We start from the raw sequence: 12,978 nt of genomic DNA, 5'->3' as shown, positions 1-12,978 counted from the left end.
CTGGCTACCTTTCTTTAAGAAACTCTTTTTACTTTTTGGTGCTTTTTAACCCTATCCTACCCAGAAAAGATAAGCAAACGTTAAGTCTAAAGTCATTAACTGTAGGCAATTAGAGTATGGCTGGAAGTCTCTAAGACATCATCCTGTAAGTTGGTGCAATCACCTGTTACCTGTTCTTTGGTTACTAGGTATAAATTTCCTCTCCCTTCCAGCTCTCCAAATACGTTTTAGGTATTTGAAGTCATTTTATTTATGAACTCTGTACACAAAGGGAAATATTGTCCAATATGGCCATGGAAGCATTACAAAGCAAAATGTTAAATTCTTACAGTACACATTGCTAATTTCTGTTAAACACCTTTCTTGCTCCCACTTCTTTTATTTGATAAACATTTTTTTCTATACAATTCTGGAACACAGATGTTCTTGTCTCCATTTTGTAGATGAGGAAACCAAGACTTGGATTCAAAAGTTTACACATCTGGTCAAAGGTATTCAGTGAAAACTTCACTTCAAGACAACATGTATGTATAGAATATAGCCAGCTTGACCTAAGACTGATAAGCAGTACAGATTTCCATTAACCAAGTCAAGTGCATTGTGAGCGCTTTCCCACTGCATAAAAAGATGATCCAAATAACAATGCCTAGAGTACTCACAGCACGGAGAGAGGTAGGCAAAACTGTATTACAATTACTGGTCTGAGTATGTTGAACCTTCCTTGCATTCCTGGGATAAATCCCAATTAATCATTGTTTATGATCTTTTTGATGTGCTTTAACATTAGAATTGGAAGTGTTTTATTGGTAATTTTCACAGCTATGCCCATCAGGGATATTGGTCTATACTTTTCTATTTTTATCATACCTATGTCATGTTTTGGTATCAGGGTAATGCTGACCTTGTAAAATGAGTTTTGAAGAGTTTCCTCTATTTCAATTTTGGTAGAACAATTTAAGAAGAATTTATTTTAGTTCTTCTTTAAAACTTTTAGTTCTTCTTTAAAACTACCTCAGTGATACCATGAACAAAGCCCTGGGTTCCATCCTTAGCACAAAAAAATAAACATTATTGAACTGGTACAGCAAAGTAATTTGCTCTTGTGTTTTTCTTTGCTGGAGACTTTATTGTGAATTGAATTGTGTTACTTTCATTCAATTCAGGTTTCCTATATTTTCACGGTTTAGTTTGGGTTGGCTATAGGTGTTCAAAAATTTATCTGCGTCTTCTAGTTTTCCCAATTTGTTGGTGTACGGTTGTTCAAAATAGTCCCTAATAATCCTTTGTATTTCTGTGGTATAAGTTGTAATGTCTCCTTTTTCATCTTTAATTTTGTTTAGTTAGGTATTGTCTCCTTTTTAATTGGTAAGTCTAGGTAAAGGTTTATCAATTTTATCTTTTCAAAAAAAATCTCTGTTTAGTTTCTCTTTTGTATTTTTAATTCTTCAAGTCATTTATTACTGTTCTAACATGTGCTACTTTTTTCCTTCCACCATTTTAAAAAATTTGTTTTGTTCTTGCTTTTCTAGTTCCGTGAGATGCACCAGTAGGTTGTTTATTTGAAATATTTGTATTTCCTTGATGTAGATATTTATTGCTATAAACATCCCTCTCAGTATTGCTTTTGCTATTTTCCATAAATTTTGGTATGTGGGTTTCCTGTTTTCACTTGTTTCAAGAAATTTTTAATTTCTATTTTGATTTATTTGATGACCTATTGTTCATTCAATAGCACATTATTTAATTTCAATGAATTTGTACAGTTTCTAAAGTTCCTCATGTTGTTGGTTTCTAGTTTTATCTCATCGTGATCAGAAATGACATGTAATATGGTTTTGTATTCTATTTGTTGAGATATATGTTGTGGGCTAATATATGGCCTATCCTGAGGAATGTTCCACATGCTGATGACAAGAAAGTAATTTATGCAGCTGTTAAATAATATGTTCTACAAATGTAAAGTCCATTTGATATATGCTATGATTTAATTCCAGTATTTCTTTGTTGATTTTTTTTTCTGGTTGGTATTTCCAATAGGAAAGTGAGGTGTTGAAAAACAACTGTTATTGCATTGGGGCCTATCTCTCCCTTTATATCTAATAATGTGTGCTTTATAAAACTTTGTGCTCCAGCATTAGATCCATATATATTTACAAGTGTTATATCTTCTTGTTGAATTGATCCCTTGATCATTATAGAGTCACCTTTTTTTTCTCTCTTCATAACTTTTGACTTAAAGTCTACTTTATCTTATATAAGTATAGCTATTCCTGATCATTTTTGGTTTCCATTTGTGTAGAATATATTTTTCCATCCCTTTATTTTCACATGTGTGTGTCTTCACAGTGAAGTTTGTTCCTCAAAAGCAGCTTATTGTTGGGTCTTGCTTTTTATTGATTCAGCCAGTCTGAATCATTTAATTGAGGAATTTAATGCTTTTATGTGCAAGTTATTATTGATATGTAAAAATTTATTCCTGATATTTTGTTAATTTTCTTCTGGAATTTGAACATTCTTTGTTCTATTCTTCTGTTACTATTTATCTTCATGGTTTTCTTTTTTTATTATTTTGAGTATATGCTATTCTGGTGGGTTTTATATTTTTATATGTTTTCATAGTGGTAGTTATTTTTCTTTTGCTTCTAGGTATAGACTCCTTTAAACCTTATTGTAAGGCTGATCTGGTGGTGATAAAATCCCACAGGTTTTGCTTATCTCAGAAATCCTTTATTTCTTCTTTGTTTCTGAAGGATAGCTTTGCAGGGTATTGTATTCTTGGTTGGTAGTTATTTTCCTTCAGAACTCATTCCCTTCTGCTCTGTAAGAAAGGTATTTACTCTAAGATCTAGACAAAGACAAGGCTATCCACTTTCACCACTCTTATTCAACATAGTTCTGGAAGTGCTAGCCAGAGTAAGAGGCAAGAAAAAAAATATTAAAGGCATACAAATAAAAAGAAAATAAGTCAAATTGTCTTTGTCCACAAGGAAAAAAAATGAAAGACTGTACCAAAAAACATTTAGAACTATTAGTAGAGTTGCAGGATACAAAATCAACATACAAAAATCAGTAGCATTTAATACAAAAATGAACTTTCTGAGAAAGAAATCAAGAAAATATTCCCATTTATTCAAAACATAAAAACCAAAAATATTTAGTGATAACTTTGGCTAAGGAAGAGAATAACCTTTATAATGGAAATGATAAACACTGATAAAAGAAATTGAAGAAGACACACACACACACAAAGATTGGAAAGACCTCTCATGTTCATGGATAGAAAGAATTAATATTGTTACAATAACTATATTACCAAAAGCAATTTAGACATTCAATGCAATCCCCATCAAAATACCAACGGCATTCTTCACAGAAATGGGGGAAGGAGGAATCCTAAAGTTCATATAAAAGCACAAAAGACCCTGAATACCCAAAGCAATCTTGAACAAAAGGAAGAAGTCTGAACACATAACAATATTCATCTCAAGACATAATATGGGGCTGGGGAAACCAATTCTGGATGATATCAACATAAAAATTTACAAACGGACCACTGAAGCAGAATGGAGATCTCAGAAATAAATCCACACATTTAAAATCAACTGATTCTCAACAAAGGCACCAATAATGCCCATTGGAAAAAGTACACCCTCTTCAATAAATGTATTGGATATCCAATGCAGAAGGACGAAATTTGACCCTTCTCTCTCACAATCAACAAAAATCAATTTAGATCAAAGACCTAAATCTAAGACCTGAAACTACAAATCTACTAGAAGAAAATGCAGACATTGGTATAGACAATGATTTTTTTATAAGACCCCAAAATCGTAGACAAGAAAAGAAAAAAAATAGACAAATGGGATTACCAAACCAAGCAGCTTCTGCACAGCAAAGGAAATAATGGAGTGGAGAGATGCCATATCATCTCAGTCTGAATGATTATAATCAAAAGTGAAAGAAAGAAAGAAAGAAAGAAAGAGAGAGAGAGAGAGAGAAAGAAAGAGAAAGAAAGATCGAATGAATGGCCAAATACAGGCAAGGATGCAGAGAAAAGGGAACTCTTATACATCCTTTGGGGGACATGTAAATGGAGACACTATAGAGGCTCCTTAAAACCTAGAAATACAATGACAGTACAATCTAGCTGTCCCACTTCTGGATATGTAGCCAAAGAGAATGAAATCAAATCAGCATATCAGAGAGATCCCCTGGCCCCAATTTTCATTGTAACAAAAAAAGTGTACATCAATGGATGAGTGGATAAGAAAAATGTGGTATATGTGCTTCATGGAATATGATTTGGCCATAAAATGAATGAAATCTTGTCATTTGCAGCAAAATGGCTAGAAGTGAACATTTTGTTAGGTGAACTGAGCCAGCCATGGAAAGCTAATACTGTATGTTCCCTCTCAAACCTCAAAACTAAGAAAAAAAAAAGTCTATCTCAAAGTAGGAAATAGTAGAAGAGTAATTAAGAAGGGGAGGGGAAAGACGACAGAGGGAGGTTGGAAGGGGGGGGGGTGTACCAAATACAGGACAATATGATTTCTAGAGTTCTACAGCCCAGTAGGGTGACTATAGTTGACAAAAAGCTTTTATACATTTTATGAAAAACTAGAAGAGAGGAGTTTGAAGGCATTGAACATAAAGAAATGATGAGGAGATGCAAATGTGAATTGCCCTGGTTTGATCAATACATATTGTATTCATGTTTCAAAATATGAGACAGTACTCCAGAAATATTATAAATATGTACAATTATTACGTGTTAATTAAACGGAAAACAAAACAAAACAAAACTGAAAACACCCTGAGCTGACTCAGGCTACACAACCCTTAAGAGGCAAAGTAGCCAGCTAAGTTTCAAAATGGGTCTGCCCTATTTGGTCGCCATCCCAGACAGTGCCCAACCAGACCACCCCAGCTTCACCCCTGGGAAGTTTTCCGTGCACCCAGGGGACATTCTCAACCACAACCTCTGTATCTGGCAGATGCAGATGGAAACAGAATAACAGAAAAATGTGAGACTTGCGCTGGACAGCTGGAGCGCAGAAGAGTTCTGAAGTGGGCGGGTGTTGTGGTTTAAAAAAAAAATAAAGGGTGGAAACCCCACCAGCCAAGTTGAAAAAAATAACTGAAGTGTGCATATCTCCTCCGGGCCGGAGCCCCTCCCCTCGGCTGGGCTGCGCGGGAGGAGGGTGACCCAGGTGCCGCTTCCTCCCTCCGATCAGGGTCAGGAGCCAGAGAGCGCGACCCTCACCGCTGCCGCATTTTGTCCCCTAGGCCTCTCGGCTTCAGCCGGGGCCACCGCCCAGGACCCATCGGAGATGAGCAACCTCAATGGCACGTCGCTGCCCCCTTACCACCGTGAGTACCCGCTCGGGGAAGGGCTCCTTGGCCCTCCGCACGCCGCGGCCTGACAGGAGCGCACTGGACGGGCCGCGGTCGCCGACACCCGCGGGTCCTGCCGTGCAGCCTCCTAAGCTGTCGTTGGCCCCAGACCCCCTGCGCCTCTGGCCGGGATGGGTCCCCGTCCCGCGCCCCCCGATCCCACGCGCGGGCTCTGTGCTCCCGGAGCGTGGAGAGGCCGCCAGCTGCGGGCGCGTCCGCTCGCTTTCTGTTTCTTTGTGTGGGGCGAGGGAAGTGTCTGGGGCCAGAACTTGTCCCGTTAGGAGAATGGAGAAAGCGCCTGCTAGTAAGGAGCCGCGGAGCGCGAAGCAGCCCTGAGTCAACCAGAGTCCAAGTTGCTTTCTGGGCCGTTGCTGCTCCGGGGAACAGGGGGCAGGACTTGAGCAAACTGCAGCTAACTCCAGCCCTTCGGCGGGACTTGCTTGCTCCCTCCACGGTGCCTAGAGAAACCAGATGTTGGAGGGATCCCCTGGTCTTCACTCTTTGGGGGTTCGTATATAGCACACATTGTCTTCCTAACAGGAAATCGTACATGGTGAGGTTTTTTTGTTTGTTTTTTTTGTTTTTTTGGATTCTCAGAAACTTTGCTGGGCCTCTCCTTGCCCTGGTCCTCTGCCTTGGAGCTTTTGAGACAAAAACTGTTTTGTTTTGTTTTTTCCTTCTTCTTCGTCTTTTTTTTTTTTTTTTTTTTTTAATGTTTATCCTTTTATCTCCATCCTGGCCAAATATTAAGAGTTTGTCAGAGGAGATAGTTTGAATCTATAATGTGATCAAGTTAGATTTTTAATATGATAATGATGTGAGTATTGGAGACAAGCACTCTAGTTAAAGTCTTTGAAATGCAGTTGTTAGTGAGACCTTGCCCAGACCAAGCCAGGGCATGGATGAGAAAGCTTAGATCTGCAGGTATGTGTTTCCATGCCTGTAAGTGCCCAGGATCGTGCTGATTATGCCCTGTAGCATGCTTCGGTCAGTTCAGGTAGCAGACACTATTCCTACAAGGAAACCTGGGCTTCTGGGCTTTGCTGTCAGTATCAGAATAAGCTATGCCACTTATTAAAAAGTAAACCTCTCTTGGCTCCAGTTTTATCTTCTGTAAAATAGGAAATAATAATAGGATATTCTTAGTTGGGTTTTTAAGAATTAAGTGCATATAAACGGCACAGACCAACACATACCAAGTGTTCGATGAATGTCTTTATATTAACTTTATATTAACTTTACATAAAACTACAGTCCATGAATTCGTGTATAATAGTGTGTTTACATACGTACATGCTCCAGGGCCTAGATTAAGGGAAAAGAAGACAGAAACCACAGTAATGTTTCGGTTCAGGCACTGCCAAAGTTCAGGCTGCAGCCATTCCCACCCCTAAAGAGGATGGCCCACCCCTGCCCCGCCCTCCAGTTAGTTCTCCAGGATTCCAGTTTCAGATCTTGACCAATGACTGCAAACACCTCCCTTCTGGGATTGATAGAGATGCAGCCCTTACTTGCATACCATTCCAGATTTCCCTCTGAAGTTGATTTATGGCAGGATCCCTGCTGTGGGAGAACCCTGGGGCCCTATTTCTTGCTGCTAACTCAGACAGGATGTGTCTATATCCTGTGTCAGTTTACATAGCTGTAACTGCTCCTCAGAACCAGAGGTTAGAATGGAGAGGACCCACTTCTGTCAGCCAGGCTTGCCTTGCCCAGCTGGGCTTAGCCTGCTTTCCTAGGCCTGAATGTCACTGCGAGTGAGTCATGCACAGCAGTCCTTTTGCCTTGCCCTTGGCTGGAAGGGGTCAGCGCTCAGTGAGGAGACAGCCAGGTTTGGCAGCTTTATATAGAATCCTCTGCCTCTGGCAGAAGCGGTGAGGACTGTATTAAGTGCCAAATGAAATTCCATCACAGTCATTGCTCAATCCCTCCAGATATTGGTGGTGCTGGGAGTCACATGGGGCTGGCACCATCAGCCACTGGATCTTTCCCAGGGTGCCTTTGGCTAAGCAAGTATTTCTGGGGACTTGCAAAGCACTCTGGGAAGCAGAAGGATTTGGGGTAAAAGGCATTCTGTTATTTGTTGTGGAAGCGGATAAGTGAGAGGTTGGACAAGCCAAGTTGGTTTGACTCTTTGAATGATATATCTATATCTATCTATCTATGTAAGTGTGGGAATGGCACATATATATACATATATATACATATGTAATATGTATATTATACATATATGTATACACATATATATCAGAAAAAAGTACATTTATATGTATATATATGTATATATATATACTTTTTTTTTCTGAAACCTTAACCCTAACACCTTCCAGTGACTGAGCCAACACAATGTCCCCACAAGCACAAGTTAAAATCCAAACCAAACAAATTGGAATGAGATCAATAAAGAGTTAATAACAGGGAAGACAAAAACAATTTCTTCCTACCCCAAGGGCAATGACTTCATAGATTGTTGAGAATTCTTCTGGAAGCATTATATGCTTGTGCAATTTCTTCTTATTTTACACAATGGAACCCATTTTATATATTCTTCCTCATCTTGCATTTTTCTGTAAGAACATCTTAAAGATTGTACCTTACCACCATGTATAGACTAATTTGGGGGGGGGGACTGCAGAGTTATGAATCTATGAAAAATTTGTTTTTACTTATTTATTTTACCAATTTGTCTGCTAATTGGCATTTAGGGTATGTACAGACTTTATTTAATTTTTGTTCAACCAGATGCAGTGCTGCCATGGCAACCCTCTTAAGTTGAGCTTTGTTTGCATGTGATTGTGGACTTTTAGGAAAAGTCCTCCCATCCCCAAATTTAATTTATAGAACAACAACAAAAAAAAAAAAACTGTGTGTTTAAAATGTTAGTAGATACTCAGAAACCCCTCCTAAAGGTCATACCATTTTCTAAAGTACACGGGTAACTTATGAGTAAAGCTTCTTCCCCACATCCTTATTTACATGTGCAGCTTTCATCTTCACTAGGTTGATGGGTAGAAAATGTTGTCATTTGGAGTGTGCCTCTTTAATTATAAGTGAGGACAAGAGTGTTTTCTTGCCTCCATAAGACCTTGTTTCACTTTGGGGGAAGTACCTAGCAGAGCCCCACCTGCTTGTGTAGTCAGGCCTGGGCGTTTACTGACTGTAGGTGAAATACAAAATATCAGAGCCTCAGTTTTCTCATCTGTTGGTGGAAATAATAGGAGCAACTTCACAGGACTCACGTGATAGACAAGAGTATAAACGCCTGGCATTGTTCCCAGCAATAGTATAGAGGTGGTAGTTGCTAACAAAATTTATCAAAGTAAACCTGGCCTGTGGATGCCGGTAATTTCAGGATTCTCCTTTGCAGGTGGCTGGCTGTTGCTCTTACTTTTGATAAGATAGCAACATTAATGCTTCTAGGCCGGGTCCTGCTAAGGTAATTGCCTGGGTTACCTTTCCATGCCTGGAGTGATGAATATTTTCTTACCGGTTTGACAAGGGGAACACTTGAGGCTCAGGGGACATTGACTGCCATGAGGCTCTCAGGTACTAGGAGGCTGCAGACAAAGGCTGCCAGATCCCACAACCAGCTAAGGCCCACCCGGGGAAGGGGATTAGGGCATATGGAGGTCTGTAGCTGGCATGCATACTGCCCACTATGGAGGCTCTGGAAGATCACCTCTGAGCAGGTCACACACAGAGACTGCATGTGGCATTGGCACTGGGAACCTGCCAGCCACTCCCCATTCCCAACCCCGCTCCCCACTCCTCAGCCAGGCCCATAGTCCAACTCCAACCCATAACTGCCCATTATCACTCCCTTTCCTGTGGTCAGGCCCGCCCTGCCTTGGGCGTTCCCTGATGGCTGGCCCCTGATGCACCCACCCCATGCCTGTCTGCCTCTCCTGCTTCACCTTTCACAAATGCCTGCATCGGGCCCTCAGGTTTTCTGGATAAATGCCCTCCACCCCACTTCACACATACTCATTTGTCTATCAAGGCCCATATTATGTATTCCCATCTCATAGAAATTTTTTCCCAACCCAAAAACCAACTACTACAGGCCTGGAGACATTTTGCAGCCCTGACAGTTTCCTGTGCATGTCCCTTTCCCAGAATTCTGACCTCTTAAAGGACTCCATAATCCTGCACCACCACCACCACCCCAGCCTCACACACACACACACACACACACACACACACACACACACTAGGGACCTGACACACAGAGGTATTGGACAAGCCACTTGGGTACAAACAAATGATTGCACAGATGACCCTAAGGCCAACACTCTCAGGGCCAGTGCCATTCCAAAGCCAAAAGCCCATTCCAAAGGCCAGAAGTACCTTTTAAAAATCATACATTCAGTCACTCCTAGGTCAGAACTTGGCATGTACCGGGAGGCCAGTAAATAGTCAATTGAAGCAGAAATTCAAACCTAAGTACATCCTAAGACCACAGCAAGGGGGACCCAGAAATCCCCTTCCACTGAGTCATGTTTCTTGTCCAATCCCCTTCTCTTCACCCACCCTTAATCTCCCCTACCTCCCACTCATTCTGGCCCAGAAGTTTCTTTAGATCATTATACAATCTAACCTTTTGAGGAAATGCTGGCCTCTACTCTTAGTTATTATAAATTTTAATTTTTGTACATTCTTCCCAAACAATGTTGCTGTACAGAGTCTTAGCCCATGGCAAAAACTGACAAGGTCCCCTGTCTCTGGTGCTTTGCAGAGCCCAGCCCACTGGCTCTGGATTCCATCTTGGGCAAGGCGAGGGTTGGACAGGGCTCTTGGAGGACTCCTCTGCACACTCTCCGGGCTTCTGGCAAGCCTGTGCACACTGGAATTTCACAGGGAAACTCCTGTCTGTGCTCAGAGAACGCTGTCTGCTGCCGAGCGAGCCCCAGGCTCTGAGAACCCTGTTCTTTCTCCTGCCCTATCATCTCCACACCCTCCTCTTCATCATCTCCCATTCATGACCCTTTGTTATAGTTCTCGTTTCTGCTTAGCTGGCAAACTCCTTCCTTCCATGTTAAATCCACACATCCCATCTCTTATAATGCCAAAGAGTTACACACAATTTGGGGTTCAACAGACACCTCACCCACCTATTTCCAAGGGCTGGGGTAAAAGCAAGCTCCCATTTGGGGTCATTTGTGTGTGTTGAACCCTAGGCAAGGTGGCCTCAGTTATCTCATGGCACCAATACACCCTGGCACAGCTCTCTAACTCTGCTTTGCACGGGATGGTACTAACTGAGGCATGTCACAGAGAGCTACCACTAGGACCCCTTGCACTCCCTTCTCCTGCGTGCATTTTGCATTTTGCACGCTAAAAGGGGGCCAGGTAGAGGGCTTCCAGCTGACTGCAAACCCAAATGCTGCCATTTTTTCCCCATGAACTCTGTAATGGAAAATCTTCATATTTTATCAGCCGCTGATGAATACCCATACTCCCAGCAGAATCTAACAGGAAGGAAATGTGGTTTTGCCAGATCAAAACCTATAGAACAATCGTACCTGCCTGCCTTTTGTGTTGGGCCCCAGTTGCTGGCTTCTCTGTTCACCAAGCAGCAGAGTCTACTGGCTTTAGTATCCTTTCTCACCTGAGAGACTTGCTAAAACCTACACGCATACCTTAGCAATACTAGAGGCATCAAGTTCAGGTTCCCCTTCACTACTTTTTAAAAACCATTTAGCCCAAACACATTGTCAATGTGCTTGTGTCAAAAGTGAGTAATACCAACTAGTGAATGGTATTTGGACTCCAAGGATTTAATTTGGAATCTAGACCACCATGAGCTATGTATGACCTTGGACCAGTTGCTGGGCTCCTTTATATCTTTATTTATTTACCTTTATCTTTCAACAGTGTGCTCACATTTTCATCTTGCACTGGGCCCCCATTTTCTACAAGTCTTGATCCCATAATAGTTCTACCATATGAGTTGGCTTTGTAGATTAAATGTCTGCTCATAGATAAAATTCCTAGTATGGTGCCTGGTCTATATTCATGGTCATGCTCAAGGACTACTGCTCATTGAGTGTTGAGTGTGTTCTGCTCCCTCCCTACTCCCCAGCCTTGCCTCTGTTTGACAATTTGCCATTGCAAATTATACCCCCAAACAAGGACAGGCTTCCTCTGTCCCAGAGAGCCCAGGGCAAGGCCCTATACTCAGCAGGGCCATCTCCTCCTTCTGAGCCTTGAGAGCTGCCTCCTCACACTGCTTCTTTAAGGGTTTTTCTTTTAATGGTTTTTACTGATGCATTATAATTATACATAATAGTGGGATTCATTGTGATGCATTTGTTCAAACATGCACATAACATAATTTGATCAATCTCACTGCCCAGTGTCTCTTCTTCCTCTCTTATTTTTTCTCCCTGTAATCCCCTTCCTCCACTTTACTAGTTTTCCTACTATTTTTTTTAATTAGTACACTAAAGTTTTGCAGGGGCCTTCATTGTGATCTATTCATACATGGACATGGAATAATTTGGTCAGTTTCATTCCCTGGTAGCTCCCTCCCTCCCTCACGATTCCCTTTCCTAGATCCTACTGGTCTCCCTCCTATTTAGTCAAAACAGTCAAGAGAGAAAAAAGAGTGAAATTTGCCAAAGGGCCATATAGGTGTTCCTAACCTGGGAAACACTGCAACCCAGCTGTGGACCTCACACACTAGCTGTGCCATTGGGGCAAACCTCTTAGCTTCTGCAGATTCATTTCCACACATGGTACTGGGCATGGGTGTTATCTCTGCCCCCTGCCTCACTGGGCAGCAGGAGTCTCAGCTGTGTTCTCCATAGCGAAGAATGGGCTCTTTAAAAGTACCCTGTCGGATGGATGGATGGATGTCCCTATGTGAAGGTCCAGCAAGCGTGCTCTAAAGCATGCCATCAGTCCAATATTACTGAACCTTCTCCCAACCTGTGTAAGGCCCCTGACCTTGGTGGCCCAAAGTGGACTCTGAGTTCCTCTTGGCTCTGCCCTCCCCCTCCTTTCAATGCTGCCCAGGCACCCTAGCCTGTGTGCAGTGGAGGCCCCTCCCACTTCCTGGCCTGATGTGGTCCCTTTCAGTGTTTTGCTGTGTCAGTCATTTCTCTGATCCTTTATGCTCTCCTTTGAATGGGTTCACAACTGGGATTCTCTGGAGTATTCTTGAAAACCGTGGCTCCCCTCTCTCAGAAAGGGCTCCTTCTCGGCCTGTTCTAGCCCACCCCAGGCTCCTGTGAGGCCCTGGTGAGGGGAACCAGTCCCTGCTTCCTTGGATCATGCCTGAGACTGATGTGTCATTTGAATCCTTCTTCCCTCAACTTCTGCAAAACTGCTTACTGGAGTGAAATTAGTCTTAGTTATGACTAATAATCATAATTTTTTTAAATTTCATAATCTCCTTTCCTTTTTCACCAACTCTATAAACTCTCTTGACCTATCCTCTGCTTACAGTGACTGTATCCCAGACCCAAAGCTGAGACAGGCGGCACTTGACATAAGTTATCTCATTTCACCCTTGAGCGGCCCCAGGGGAGGTATTTTTATCTCCCTTTTGCATATGATGATACTGAAACCAAGAGTAGATGA

The 12,978-nt window shown here is 41.8% G+C and overlaps 1 protein-coding gene across 1 annotated transcript in view; it reads left to right on the top strand.

Moving 5' to 3' along the window:
- Positions 1-5,128: 5,128 nt before the first annotated feature.
- Positions 5,129-12,978, top strand: part of Gypc (glycophorin C (Gerbich blood group)) — a 33,398-nt gene continuing 25,548 nt past the window's right edge. Inside the window, exon 1 of the mRNA XM_071619266.1 lies at positions 5,129-5,370. Coding sequence (XP_071475367.1) covers positions 5,331-5,370 — 40 coding nt within the window. The 5' untranslated portion in view covers positions 5,129-5,330. The remainder of the gene's footprint in view (positions 5,371-12,978) is intronic.

Source organism: Marmota flaviventris, chromosome 11 (assembly GCF_047511675.1).
Source record: "Marmota flaviventris isolate mMarFla1 chromosome 11, mMarFla1.hap1, whole genome shotgun sequence".
In the NCBI taxonomy this organism is placed as follows: Eukaryota; Metazoa; Chordata; class Mammalia; order Rodentia; family Sciuridae; genus Marmota; species Marmota flaviventris.
This window is presented reverse-complemented; position numbering and strand designations above follow the sequence as displayed.